Genomic DNA, 12,317 nt, shown 5'->3' with positions numbered 1-12,317 from the left:
ACATGACACAACCGTACTCCCATTGGCTGTTTCACGTCATCCCGGTGCTCAGGGCGATGTAAACCGAGGCTCTTTACTGTACCGTCGGACAAAAAAAGACTGTTACAAAATGAACCGGTTTGCTGGGTAACTTTCTTTAAGACTATTTTTTTTTACTATTGTATAAGCTCTGTTACAAATGACTTGGTCATTTTTAACTTCATTTTAAATGTTTTCATTAATCCATGGCTGAACTCTCCATAGATATTAATCTTAATATGACAAAGCAATGGATTCAAGTATTGCACTGTGACACAGACATTTACAACACCGGCTGACTGTCACCGGATGGAGATAGATGATCCAGTATTTTTCCGCAGTATCCTATTGTCTGTTACCAGGCAACTATTTCTGCTTCCTTACATCGCCCTCTGCTGGTAAGAAAAAATGACAACGACATAATCAGATATATTCTACAAAATCTGATTATTTAAGAAATGTGAGTCAACCTGGTTTCGTACATGATTTTCGTGACATAAAATACCATTCAATAGTTAAATGACATCAAAGTGAAAAGCAAATTGTCGGTGTAATAGTAAAACAAGGGATGGCGTGCTTGGAAAAGCGAATCATTATAATTTTCGAAAAGTAGGCATATCGTATACAGCAATAAAAACCTAAAAAAAACACAAAGCCAGCAACAATATTCAAACGGCCTACAGCTACAAAAACCTGAAAACTATAGTTTTGCCTGCACCCTGAAGGGTGCGCTTCATCTCATGTTCCCTACTCTCGACCTGAACTTTAAACAATACACTGTTTACTGATTTTCTTGATTTTATTTTTGAATTTAATAAACTAATTATATTGGTTGTAAACAATGTTCTGTATAATACAAAAATGTTATTTTCAAAAGCGTGTCTTCAAACGCTAACTCCGCCCGCCGGCACAACGCCGGTATTTGAACGTGCGACACACGAGCGCTGTTTGATGACATCATCATTGCGTAGCCTCAAGAAAACAACAACAGAGTTCAGCTGGTCCAGTGCTAGGTTCGACCGGCCCATTTAGTTACCTAGCTACGGCTGGTGTCCGCGGTTTTTATGCCTTATTTTAAACTTATTTGAGTTCCATTATAGTTTGTGACGTAAACTTTCATCTTCAACAAAAAATTAAAACGTAGCCACGAGTTTTAGTGGGTGAGTTTAGGAAACGGAGTCTTCTGTCGTCTGCCTGTTAGATGCTAAGAGCTTAGCTATTTAACCGAGTATCTTATCGACCAAAAGGTAAAATTGACTTTTTTAATAACTTGTCATTATAAATAAAACATATTTTTTTATAAAGCTGCTCAAGAATTCCCATCGATTGCAATGTAACAGAAAGTATTATAAACTATTATTATAAACTATTATAAACTAAACTATTTTCAGTGCCAGCTCATTATACAAACAGATTAAAGTATCATGTTACTGCTGCCTCGTGTGGTCAGTATGCGTCACTGGATTAAATTATGAAACTTTGACCACCAAAGTCACTAACAAGTAAAAATAAAGTACTGTGCACCATAGAGGTAAACCGTTTCCTGAGACAGTATGAACTGGATATTATGTGTGAATTAGAAATGTTTCCAATTAGAAAGAAATTAGAAATTAGAGTCTTTGTCCAAATATATAAAAAGGTTTTTTTTGAGTTCGTAACAGTCCTTACATAAATACATTGTAAATCTAACTTTCATTTTAAATCAGATTCATTTGAAATCCTGTCCTATGAAATCAAACATTTATTACCACTGACTGTGTTTGTTTCTCTTCAACAGCTTTATTTATTTATTTACTTTGTCTGAAATTAAAGGTCTAGGACATTTATGGGAACCTTACCCATAATAATCACCATCATTGCTCGCTGTCATGCCTCCAAGAAAAAGGCCGCTAGTCCCTGTGAGGAGCCGTCGCAAAGTGGCAGACGACGTCTTTCCCTTCAACCTGCTGCCAGTGGAGTGTCAGCTGCATGTCCTGTCCTTTCTGAATGAAGTGGACAAATGCAGCTGTGCTCTGGTCTGTCTGAGCTGGAGCTGCCTGGTGCGCTCCTGGAAACTGTGGCGAGTGGCAGACTACTCTCGCCGGGGTGTCTTTCACCTTGGCCAGGAGGGGTTGCTGGTGTCCAACCGAGAGTTTGAGCGCTGGAAGGCCTGGGTTCACCACTACACGCACCACCTTATTTCTCGGCGAGCCAGTCTGCTGACCCTGAAGGCCAGCTTTGACCTGGGTGACCGCAGGAACAAGTGGGCAGAGCTGCTGAGCGGCCTGCTGGACAATGTTCACTGCAGAGACCTGGGTCACCTGGACCTCAACTGGACCTTCACACTCCTGGAGCCCCTAGACTTAAGGGTCCATTCTAGCTCTCACCAGGACAGCATCACCAAGATGGACCAGGTAATATAATCTGCTAATTGTTACGTTAAGTCAGCCAGAACTTATACTGTATTTAGAATAGAGCTGGACGTCAAAGATTAAAGAAAGATCAAATATTGTTCTACTCTGGAGTTAAAATTAGGGATGTCTGATAATCTCAGTCGGCCGATATTATCGGCCTGATATTAGAATAATTTTGTTGCATCTGTAAGAATCATTATCGGTTTTTCCTCCCATAATGAAAACCTGATAACCCAATGATTGGGTTTCACCAAATGATGTGTGCCCTACAAATTGTTAGTGACTTAGTGACTAGGTGGCACTTACCTTCCTCAACCACCAGGCCACCACTGCCCTGCTGGTGTCGGTGTCGGTTGATACTGGAATTGGAAATTGGTAAATATGGGTATATTAGATATCTGCAAAATGGTAATATCGGACATCCTTAGTTTAAATCCAATAATTATAGTTTTATTTTCCGTACTTCAAAAGAAATCAGGTTATTTGAAAGGTTCTTTTTCCACCTCTTTGTGATGTCACCGGTCAGGTGACTAGTTTCCAGGAGCTGCTGGCCAAACTGACCCAGACTTGTCCTCGGATTTCAAAGATGCGTCTCCATTTCGATTGGTCGGACGTTTCAGTGTCGCTGCTCTTAAACTTCCAGCAGCTGCGGGTCCTGGAGCTGAAATATTTCTGGGTGTTCAAAGGTGTGACGCCGTCCACGCTGCAGACTGTCACTAAGTCCCTGCCAAACCTGCGCTCCCTCACACTGCACATCCTGGTGCCACTCAGGAACCTCGGAATCTCCTACACCCTGGAGTCGGAGTCGCTGGAATTCCTGGATGTGTCACCGAGCCGGGGTCTGGTCTTCAACCGACTGAAGCTGCCGGCACTCCGGGAGCTGCGGGCAAAAAAGATCGTCCGAGGAATCACGCTGGACCGTAGGACACGACTAAGAATCCAGCACCGCTGGCCGTGTCTCTACAACGTGCTGAGGGAGGGGACCCCAAAGTTACAGGCCCTCAACAACGAGAGGCTGCTCCCCACCTGGAAGGCAGAGCCGTACCGCGAGCTGTCGGCCATCTTGGAACAGTCATGTTACTGTGTACAGCACCTGGACAGCTGGTTGTGGTAGACATGGACAGCTTGTGGATTTGTGTTTTGGCTTTGAGAGGTGCTGACACATTCCAAAATTGACCACAGGAGGCAGCAGTGAATCAGCAGCTCATTTGCTCATTTGGTGACCTCAAATCCAGGGTCATTTTTTTTGTATGTGGGGTCCAAAACTACAGGTTTTAGTCGAAAAAGCCTTAACGCTTCCTGTAGCAGAAAGGGGGCGCTCACGGCACAGTCAATTCGGGGTATTAGTACCTCATTCGACCAAAACATCCATTCTGGACCAAACCATTCTTTTTTTCATAATTTTAAAGTTTTAATCTTTAGTTTTAATCACTAACAGCGTTTTAACGACAAGTGAATAATCGCAAAAAACTTTTTCTTTTAAAAGTTAAACATATACCTTGTTTGGACAGTTGAGTCTGATTTCCACAGTGAACCTTATTGGCTGAGGCTACTGCTACAGACCAACCAATAACCTCAATCAGTCTGGGACAGAGAGTCTTCTCAAAACCATTTACACCAACGTCTTTAATAATAGATGATGTCATCAGACTTGAGGACAGAGGTCAATGGGGTCATGGTAAACAAAACCAAAGAGCCATTTTTTACTTTACACATTTGTTATTTATGAAAAAACTTTTTGTGTTTTGCTTCCTCCACCTGGTCACTGGTGGGTCTGATGGTCATGTGACCTCATCACAGCTCAGTATCATCTTCCTGAAAACACTGGAGTGAACTGAGGTTTAAGTAAAGACTGTGGACAAGTGTAAATAGTCTGTAAATGGTTCGAACACTTTATAAAAACAGTTTTCAACAAAGCAGCCGCTCGTTCTCTGTCGTTCTGATTTCAATCTGCAGTCTTTTATGTGGCAAATTTCTTCTGTCTCACTGGTGCAGGCAGCTGAGACATGATATCCAGCAGGGGGCGCTCCACCACCACCAAAGACTGGTCCTCTAATAAATCGAAACACAGGATGTTCTGTGGAGGAGAACATCAGGATCATACACCAAACTATTCAGAGTGTTCTGGTATTCCATGTTTGGCCTGTAAGTGGTGCTAAGTACACATCTGAAGCCCTCTCATGATTCACATATACTGGTGCAATGTTTTATAGAACCTTTCACCATGAAATAAGATAAGATGAAATAATAACAGAAAAAGAAAAAAAATTCTGGACATAGATAATTTAAATTTAGCCAGTTAGCACTTTTTAGCTTTGTGCTACCAAGAAGTGAATTAGCAGGGTGTTAGCAGTGAATATACTAGCATGAACCGTATTAGCGGTATTATCTCTGGCTGCACTTGTCAGTACGTATTCAGATAGTTCCATAGTGGTGCAATGCTAGTCTATAGGATTGTAATGTATGTAGAAAGCTAACCACGCTAACAATTATCTCGCTTCTTTTTTGGTTTTAAAAGCAGACCTGATTCTTGTGAGTACTGCCCCCTACTGGTTCTATTTTCCACCAGCAAATATAGTTTTATAGTTCACAGAACCAAAGATTTGAAGGCACCGTGGGTGAATTTGTCAGAGTATCTGATACTACAGTTTTAGATACAAACTATTACTAGTACCTGAAAGTTCTTGCAGATCTTGAAGGCGTGGCTGTGTCTCATCCTCTCAGACTCAGGGAGACTCCTCAGCATCATCTGGTTGAAGAGCACTGACTTTTCATCAGGGAGGGGCTGCAGATATCTCGCTTCGAGGTGAAGGAGGAGGTGAAGGAGGAGGAGGAAGACTTTCACATCTTTAATAATGTTTCTTAACCTAAGGCTCAGCACGTCGGGGTTGGTGCACGTGCCGTGTACGTACCAGTGTCTGGTCAATGATGCAGAACATGTAGGTGTCGTGCAGGAGGATGTGGGCGGGGTTTGTGGGATTGAAGGTGATGTGAGTGACAGGTGTGTCTCTCTTCAGCCACAAAGGGTGAAGACCTCGTCGGTGCAGAGCTCGACTCCACTCTGTGTACGAGCGCTGCTGCACCGAGAACTCACTCAGCTGGACACACACACACACGGACACACACAGACACACGGGCACAGAATAATCACTGTTAGGAATTCTTATTTTTCTATAATTTTGCAGATGTACAGATTTATATAAAGCATCAACATGAGGAGCAGAGAGGAGTGTGTGTGTGTGTGCTCCACCTGCTGGTCAGCATGAGTCATCAGCAGGTTGTTGTAGACTGGATGAAAGGCCATGGCTGTGGGACAGGAAGAGTAGACTGGAACTGTACAGTGGAGCTGCAGAGGGGGGGCAGGTGGGAGGGGGGTATGAGGTTAAAACCAAATCAAAGTGTCCTCGACTGTGATTGGCTCAGAGACATCTGCGGGTGAAGACTGACCTTCATGGTTTTGAGGTCATAGACGGTGACCTCACAGTCTGTGTTAGCTGCAGCTAACCAGTGACCGTCCTGACTGACACAGAGCAGGTGGAGCGGCTGCCTGGACCCTGGAACACACACACACACACACACACACACACACTTTAGTTAATGTGTTTTTACGATGCGTTTCAACGTCAACTGTTGGTTCTAAACCTCTGGCTCTCTCAGACCAAACCTCACAGAGACTCAGCTGCTGCTGCTCCATCACTCAGTTCAAGGTGTTATTTTGTGACTCCACTGTTTGACATCCTTTGATCAGGTTGACCTCAGTGACACAACATAACCACAGGAGGCAGTAGTGGATCAACATCTCCTGTGTCTCTATGGGCTGAAATAACCCGTGTTCTCTCTGGACGTTGGTGTGAAGGAGGGCGAGGGACGGAGGGAGGGAGTGAGAGAGAGTGTGTGTGTGTGTGTGAACTGACCTGACTTTGGTCTCAGTGTGTGAATGTGTTTACACTCAGACTGACTGAGAGAAAAGACATGAACTGAAGAACGAGCGCCAGCAGCGAACAGTCTGGAGGAGTCCGCTGAGAAACACAGCTGATGGGCCCAGCAAAGGATTCTGGGAAGTTTGGACACCTGGGAGGAAAAGTAAGAGAAATAAACCAACAGTTCATTTTCGACGGTGAAAGTTCCCATCGGTGAAAGTTCCTGTTCCGACCATCGGTACCTTGGTGAGACTGACGGTGTTGTTACTGAGCTGGACTCTGTAGAGTCTGACGCTGCAGATGGTGGAGAACACCAACCAACCTCCACACGATGACAAGGCACTGCTGCAGATGTGATCGTCTCCCTGCAGGGGGCAGCACACACTCACCTTTAGATATAACTATTAACATCAAGTGGCAACAGATCAGAGGTGGAGAACCTCAGGTCCACACACCACGATGGAGATGGTTACCATGACGACAACAATTTTAAAAAAGTCATAGATTTATTTGTTAACATTCACAGACAGACTGACAGACTGACAGACTGACCGACTGACAGACTGACCTTCTTCTTCAGGTGAATCAGTTTCTCTGGTTTCTTCTTCACTGGTAAACTCTCACCAGGTTTCCCTGTCAAACACACACACGATGGATTATTACATTACATTACATTTAGCAGACACTTGTATCCAAAGCGACTTAACAGTTTGAGGACCAATCAAGCTACAGTGAAACCAGCAGGTCATAGAGTGAGAAGAGGTTCATGTCATGTTCATGGGTTTGTTAGGATAGATGTTCTTTGAAGAGAAAAGTTTTCAAGTGCTTCTTAAAAAAATGTATGAGAGTGTTTTTCTGTGTCCTCACCCTGTCCTTCACTCTCCCCCAACCTCCACAGCTCTAAATGATCAGTGAACTGGAACAAGAGGAGACCTGCTCTGTGAGCACAGTCCACCAGAGGCTTCTGTACAGAGAGAGTAAGAATGTTTAATGTGACCAGACTGAAACCCTTTTCATTCAATAACATCAGAAATGAACTCACGTGAGGGAAAAGGATTTTCCTCATCGACGATTCCTGTGTGTTCTTCTCCACTTTGTCCAGGAGAGGTCGCACCACCAGCTGAGTGTCCATACCTGAACACAGGAGATCGTGGTCACAATCATCACCATCATCAGTGGGGGTGGGGGTGGGGAGGGGGGACGACTAACCTCCAGAGACCACAGCAGTGTCTGTGTGGATCAGCGCCCTCACGTCATGCGAGTGGTTCTTAAAGGTCCTGGTTCTGACCCACTCCTTCTCCTGCTGTCCCATGGTGGAGGGCAGGAACTGGAACTGGACCACGGTTCCCTCGGAGGTTCCGGCTATCACACTGCTCTCATCCTGGGCCCAGAGTCAAAGCTTTAACATCCCAACATCTCACGACCTGCTGGTGTTCGTCCTGAAGCGCTCACCTGAGACACGGCCAGAGCCAGAACATCCCATTTGGTGACCAGGTGAGTCCTGATCAGAGTTCCCGTCGCTCCGTCCCAGATCTGGACCTTCCCCGCCGAGTCCCCACTGATGACGGTTCTGTCAGAGAGGAAGAGGACGCTCCACACCACCACCTCTCGGTTTCTACACGTTCCCACTCCTCTGTCCACCAGCAGCCTGTGTGTGGCACAGCCTGGGAGAACAAACGGTAAATGTCAAAGGTCAAGATGGGCCAAATCTGACCCCATACTTACATGTGACCCGTATCTCTTTTTTTATTTTATAAACAGATCAGACCTAGGTCACATGACCTTTTGCTGAAGTCTGATTTTCAAAAGTGTGATAGACGTGACCCCTACTACCCCAAAGTCTAACAGCACCCTCCTCTGGTGCACATGTGTCACTTCAGTGATGAATCTTGTGGTCAAACCTGAACACAACATTCTCTGACATTCTGCTGAAGGTCCGCTCACCTGTCTGGACGTCGAAGATTCTGATCATGTCCATGGTTCCAGCGGCGAGCTGAGCTCCAGACGGATGCCAGGACAGAGACAGGATACGGCCTGTGACATCACATGTGAACACGTCAACATCACCACTGACCAACACTGTGTAACATGGACTGTGTCCAGACAGATTTAAGCACTTTCAAGGTCTGGGACTTTCAAGGACGTTTCTGCTCCTCACAGCCGTCTCTATGTTGGTGCTCAAGTCTTATGGACTAATTAACTCCCCGGCCCCCAGCTTTTCTTCTAAATTTAATCGTTTAAACCCTTCTTTAAAGTTTCAAGCCTGCAGGGGGCGATGTTTGATTAAAACAAACAAACCTTTCTGTCTCTCCAGGCTCCTCTGAAGCTGAATCTTCTCCTCCTGGACTTCAAAAATCTTCACTGTCCCATTCTCACAGCCCGCCTGAGAAACACACACACCAAACACACACACTCCTTCAGAAATGTTGGGTGGTGCAGTGATGCTGCAGACGGAGAAGAAAGGGTTTGAACCTACAGCCAGCATGGTGCCCTGTCGGTTGCAGCCGATGGTCCACACTGGTCCACCAAACGTCTCCACACTGGACCTGGGCTTCAGGTTTTCCAGGTCGTACTCTGTGATCTCACCGTTCAAACCAGCAGCAAAGAGCCGATGGTGAAGCCAACACAGTGTCTCTGCAGCTCTGCTGTCTTTACCTGGAATCACCTGCAGCAGAAAAACCCAATTAAAATAAAAACAGAACATCGTCACAAAATCAGGAGATTTTTATTTACTTTTGATTTGGAAAACAAAGATTTAAAAAATGTAATTTTCTTTTTTTATAGGGATGTCTTTTAATATTAGCAAATGTAGTCATTATAATAAAAAAGATTCTTCCAAAGTACGCTGCTTTGAAAAGTACAGAGTTAAAAACAGCAGACCTTGGAGATCTGGATTCACTCACCTTTTCCTGGAAGTAGTTGTCGCTGAAGTTGAAGATCTCCACCGCTCCGTCTGTCCGAGCCACAGCCATTCGCTCTGAGTCTTTGTTAAACGCCAGAGCTCGGATCGCACTGGGCAAGTACTCGAAGAAGCGAACGCGATGGACCTTAAACTCACCCATTTCTACCTGTGGACAGAAGACAATGACAATCTTATTCAGACATATGTGTATGCATACACCCAAGTGTATACTATATATTTATGTGCAAACACAAACACGCATAAAAGAAGGGAGATCAGCCAGGTGACAGAAAGGCACCTATGAAATAACATTTATTATTATTATTATTAAAAATGCATTCCACCAATCAGCTGTCTCTCATTAATGACTTTAAGAAAGTGTGGAACGCACTTCCTGGTACACAATTTAAAAACAAATACCTGTTAAATATCATGCTGTTATCATTATCATTATTCTCCTCTGTCAAAGACAGAGGAGAATAATTTGGAGAGAAAGATCTAGACAAAAAAAGAAAACACCAAACGTAGTAGATGCACTATTATGTACTCTTTAAATGAAACTGACTGCGTTCGATGCTTACTTTAGGTTAAAATATGAACAAAAGTCAGAGTTATGACTAAGACTATTTTATTTGAAAATGATCAGTGTCACCGTCACACATTAGTAAATAACCGTAAAACGTTTATGACATGTCTCTATCTCTCTTTTAAACGTGTCCTAGTTTATTGATAAGTTCTAGTCAAAATTCCAGTCAAACAGACGGTAAACCTCAGGTCAGGAGATAAAAGCGGTTTTTCTCCACAAACAAAAAGACAAGGTGTTTAAAGTTGACGCTTCTTTCGATTCGAACACTTTAAGGTAAAAATGACAAAAACACCGACCTTCTCTTGGTGTCACCGAGCTGTTCTGTTTTCCACGTTTTGAAATCCACACGCAGTGAAAACATCAGCGGCCACGTTGGTGAACCTTTACCCGGAAGTGGTACTCATACCATGAGTTCAGTGGTGTATGAACACTGCCACCTACTGGCTCTTTTCACGCAGAAAAAACAACCTTTTAATCTAAATTGGATCACGTACTGTATGTATTTGAATGATACAAAACAATAAATAATAAGTTAATAAATTATGATAAATAGTAAATATTAACGTGCCGAACGCCTTTAAACCAAACCGGAAAGACGTCACCACAAATCCGGCACACGCGGGAAACTTCAGTGACGTTTAAGTGGAGCGGAAGTAAACACGTTATTTTTCTTCGAGGGTTATTTTTTCTTTTTTCACTCAGATTATATCATAAATGTGTTGTTTTTAAAATCGTTAACGTGAATGCTGATGTTGACGTAACGTAAACTTTTCATACTGCCGTGAACAGGTGACAGAAGATGGTCCAGATCGTTATACGGTAGGAAACAACAGATTTAACAGAGTTAAAGTGTCGCAGTATTTAATGATACACATTCGTATGTCTGCGGTTTTTTAAATAAATGTTTAGTATATTGTTGATTTTTATTTTTCTCTCTTTATCTCTTTAAACGTTGTTTTGTTTACTCGCTGTGGTCTTATATCGACGATGGTTTACATTTAAACGACTACGACGGCAGGTCGTGTGTCGTGTGTTTTCATAAAAACAGACAAATATTATAATATTATTATATATAATATAATAATTAAATATTCAGTGTAAACATTATTGATTTGACAAACGTGTACGATGTTTTCTGTTTTTACTACTTTTATACTTCGTGCATTAGTCGATTCTAGCAACAGAGGGCGCTCTCAGCTCAATCCGTACTAAATGATATCCGTACCTCATTGTTCCCTCACTTCTCAAACCCATCTCTCATTATATGTGGTCGCGTTCATTTTGTGCAGGGGCAGTCCGGACGGGTGCAGTCCCCCAGAGTGGCTGTTGGTGGAGCTACAGGGAGAGATGATCTCCAGACACAACTCTGGTCTGGCAGGAAACGTGATGGGAGATCTGCTCTACACCAAGGAGGTAAAAGAAAGGAGAACACACACACTGAGTCACTGTCACCGGCTTTTATTAAAAAGACTTTTGGTGTAAACAAAGTATTTAAAACCCAGATAAACAACAACAATCCCCAGTAACTATAGTTCAGACCTGATCAAACGCACAGATTTTTCTAGGTTCACTTTTTTTTTAATTAATTTTAAACAAATTCATATAACTTTGCCAGAGACTGAACTTCACTTTTCCCTCCACCAGGGTGTGCCAGTGCTCATTGTTGGACATCACATTCTTTACGGCAAGCAGGTAAAACTGGAGAAGCACTTTGCAGTTCTCACAAAGAGCTCCAAGTCTGAAGGTAGCCATGGCGACTGTGACATCACGACAGATGATAAGGACGGACCGGTGCCGATGGAAACAGAGGAGCCAGGCTCCGTCGCCAAGTGCTACACCGTGACCGCGCTCATCAAACGAAAGTTGATCTTTAAGACTCGACCCAAACCCATCATTACCAACGTCCCCAAGAAAGTCTAGGAGGAGAGACGGGGAGGACTTTTTTTTTTTTAACTGTATAGTCATTAATAAAAAAATATTTTATTGATTATTTCACTGTTTGAAATCCCTTGTTCATGTTTATGTCAGTGACACAAACTGACCACAGAAGGCAGCAGTGGACCAGCAGCTTTATTTAAACCAGTTTATTAAACAATTTTCCTACTTTTGTATTTTATGAATTTAAAGTAGAAACCTTCAAATGAACTTCTGAAATTTAAATGATCTTTTGGTTGTTTTTAAAACGATTCTTGACCGATTTGTTCAGGTTTTGTTGACGTTAGCATTAGATGTGACAGCAGATCCAGTCAGAAGAGTTTAAAGGACTAATCCTGACATTTCAACATATAAGAATTTAACACAAATTTTGACAATTTCAAAAAGTGAAAGTAGAAACATTGGAAAAGGTTTACTTTTTAAAAAATATCTTGGGGTTTCGGATGTTATCGGATACAGATATTAGCATAAATATGTAATATCTGTAAGAATCATTATGGATGTTTCCTCCAATAATGAAAACTCCATAACACAATGCCTGGGTTTCACCAAATGATGTGTGA

General features: G+C 42.9%; 3 protein-coding genes across 4 annotated transcripts; 2 read left to right on the top strand and 1 right to left on the bottom strand.

The window, feature by feature from the left end:
- The first annotated feature begins 76 nt into the window (after positions 1 to 76).
- Positions 77 to 3,642, top strand: LOC103379756 (uncharacterized). 2 transcript variants are annotated; one of them, XM_008311418.3, is made up of 3 exons: positions 77 to 1,265; positions 1,831 to 2,411; positions 2,938 to 3,642. In XM_008311418.3, exons 2-3 carry the CDS (start codon positions 1,887 to 1,889, stop codon positions 3,523 to 3,525), a joined length of 1,113 nt encoding a protein of 370 aa, XP_008309640.1. In that variant the 5' UTR covers positions 77 to 1,265; positions 1,831 to 1,886; the 3' UTR covers positions 3,526 to 3,642. The 2 variants fall into 2 exon arrangements, with proteins under 2 accessions (XP_008309640.1, XP_008309638.1); XM_008311416.3 differs by having other exon boundaries at positions 1,796 to 2,411.
- Positions 3,643 to 4,110: 468 nt separating this feature from the next.
- On the bottom strand, positions 4,111 to 10,260 carry utp4 (UTP4 small subunit processome component). Its single transcript, XM_008311415.2, has 17 exons — positions 10,116 to 10,260; positions 9,235 to 9,399; positions 8,808 to 8,996; positions 8,630 to 8,714; positions 8,276 to 8,365; positions 7,784 to 7,995; positions 7,541 to 7,712; positions 7,374 to 7,465; positions 7,199 to 7,295; positions 6,900 to 6,964; positions 6,574 to 6,696; positions 6,326 to 6,482; positions 5,859 to 5,965; positions 5,662 to 5,757; positions 5,324 to 5,509; positions 5,086 to 5,196; positions 4,111 to 4,488 (listed from the first exon to the last, which is right to left on the bottom strand). Exons 2-17 carry the CDS (start codon positions 9,391 to 9,393, stop codon positions 4,372 to 4,374), a joined length of 2,058 nt encoding a protein of 685 aa, XP_008309637.1. The 5' UTR covers positions 9,394 to 9,399; positions 10,116 to 10,260; the 3' UTR covers positions 4,111 to 4,371.
- Positions 10,261 to 10,432: 172 nt separating this feature from the next.
- chtf8 (CTF8, chromosome transmission fidelity factor 8 homolog (S. cerevisiae)) lies at positions 10,433 to 11,806 on the top strand. The gene is made up of 3 exons (XM_008311414.2): positions 10,433 to 10,638; positions 11,109 to 11,232; positions 11,464 to 11,806. The coding sequence occupies exons 1-3, from the start codon at positions 10,619 to 10,621 to the stop codon at positions 11,737 to 11,739; spliced, it is 420 nt and encodes a 139-aa protein (XP_008309636.1). The 5' UTR covers positions 10,433 to 10,618; the 3' UTR covers positions 11,740 to 11,806.
- The last annotated feature ends 511 nt before the right edge of the window (positions 11,807 to 12,317 follow it).

The sequence above is a fragment of the Cynoglossus semilaevis genome, chromosome 6 (assembly GCF_000523025.1).
Source record: "Cynoglossus semilaevis isolate Cse_v1.0 chromosome 6, Cse_v1.0, whole genome shotgun sequence".
NCBI classification, from domain to species: Eukaryota; Metazoa; Chordata; class Actinopteri; order Pleuronectiformes; family Cynoglossidae; genus Cynoglossus; species Cynoglossus semilaevis.
The sequence above is the reverse complement of the archived record's forward strand: the minus strand, read 5'-3'. Positions and strand labels throughout refer to the sequence as shown.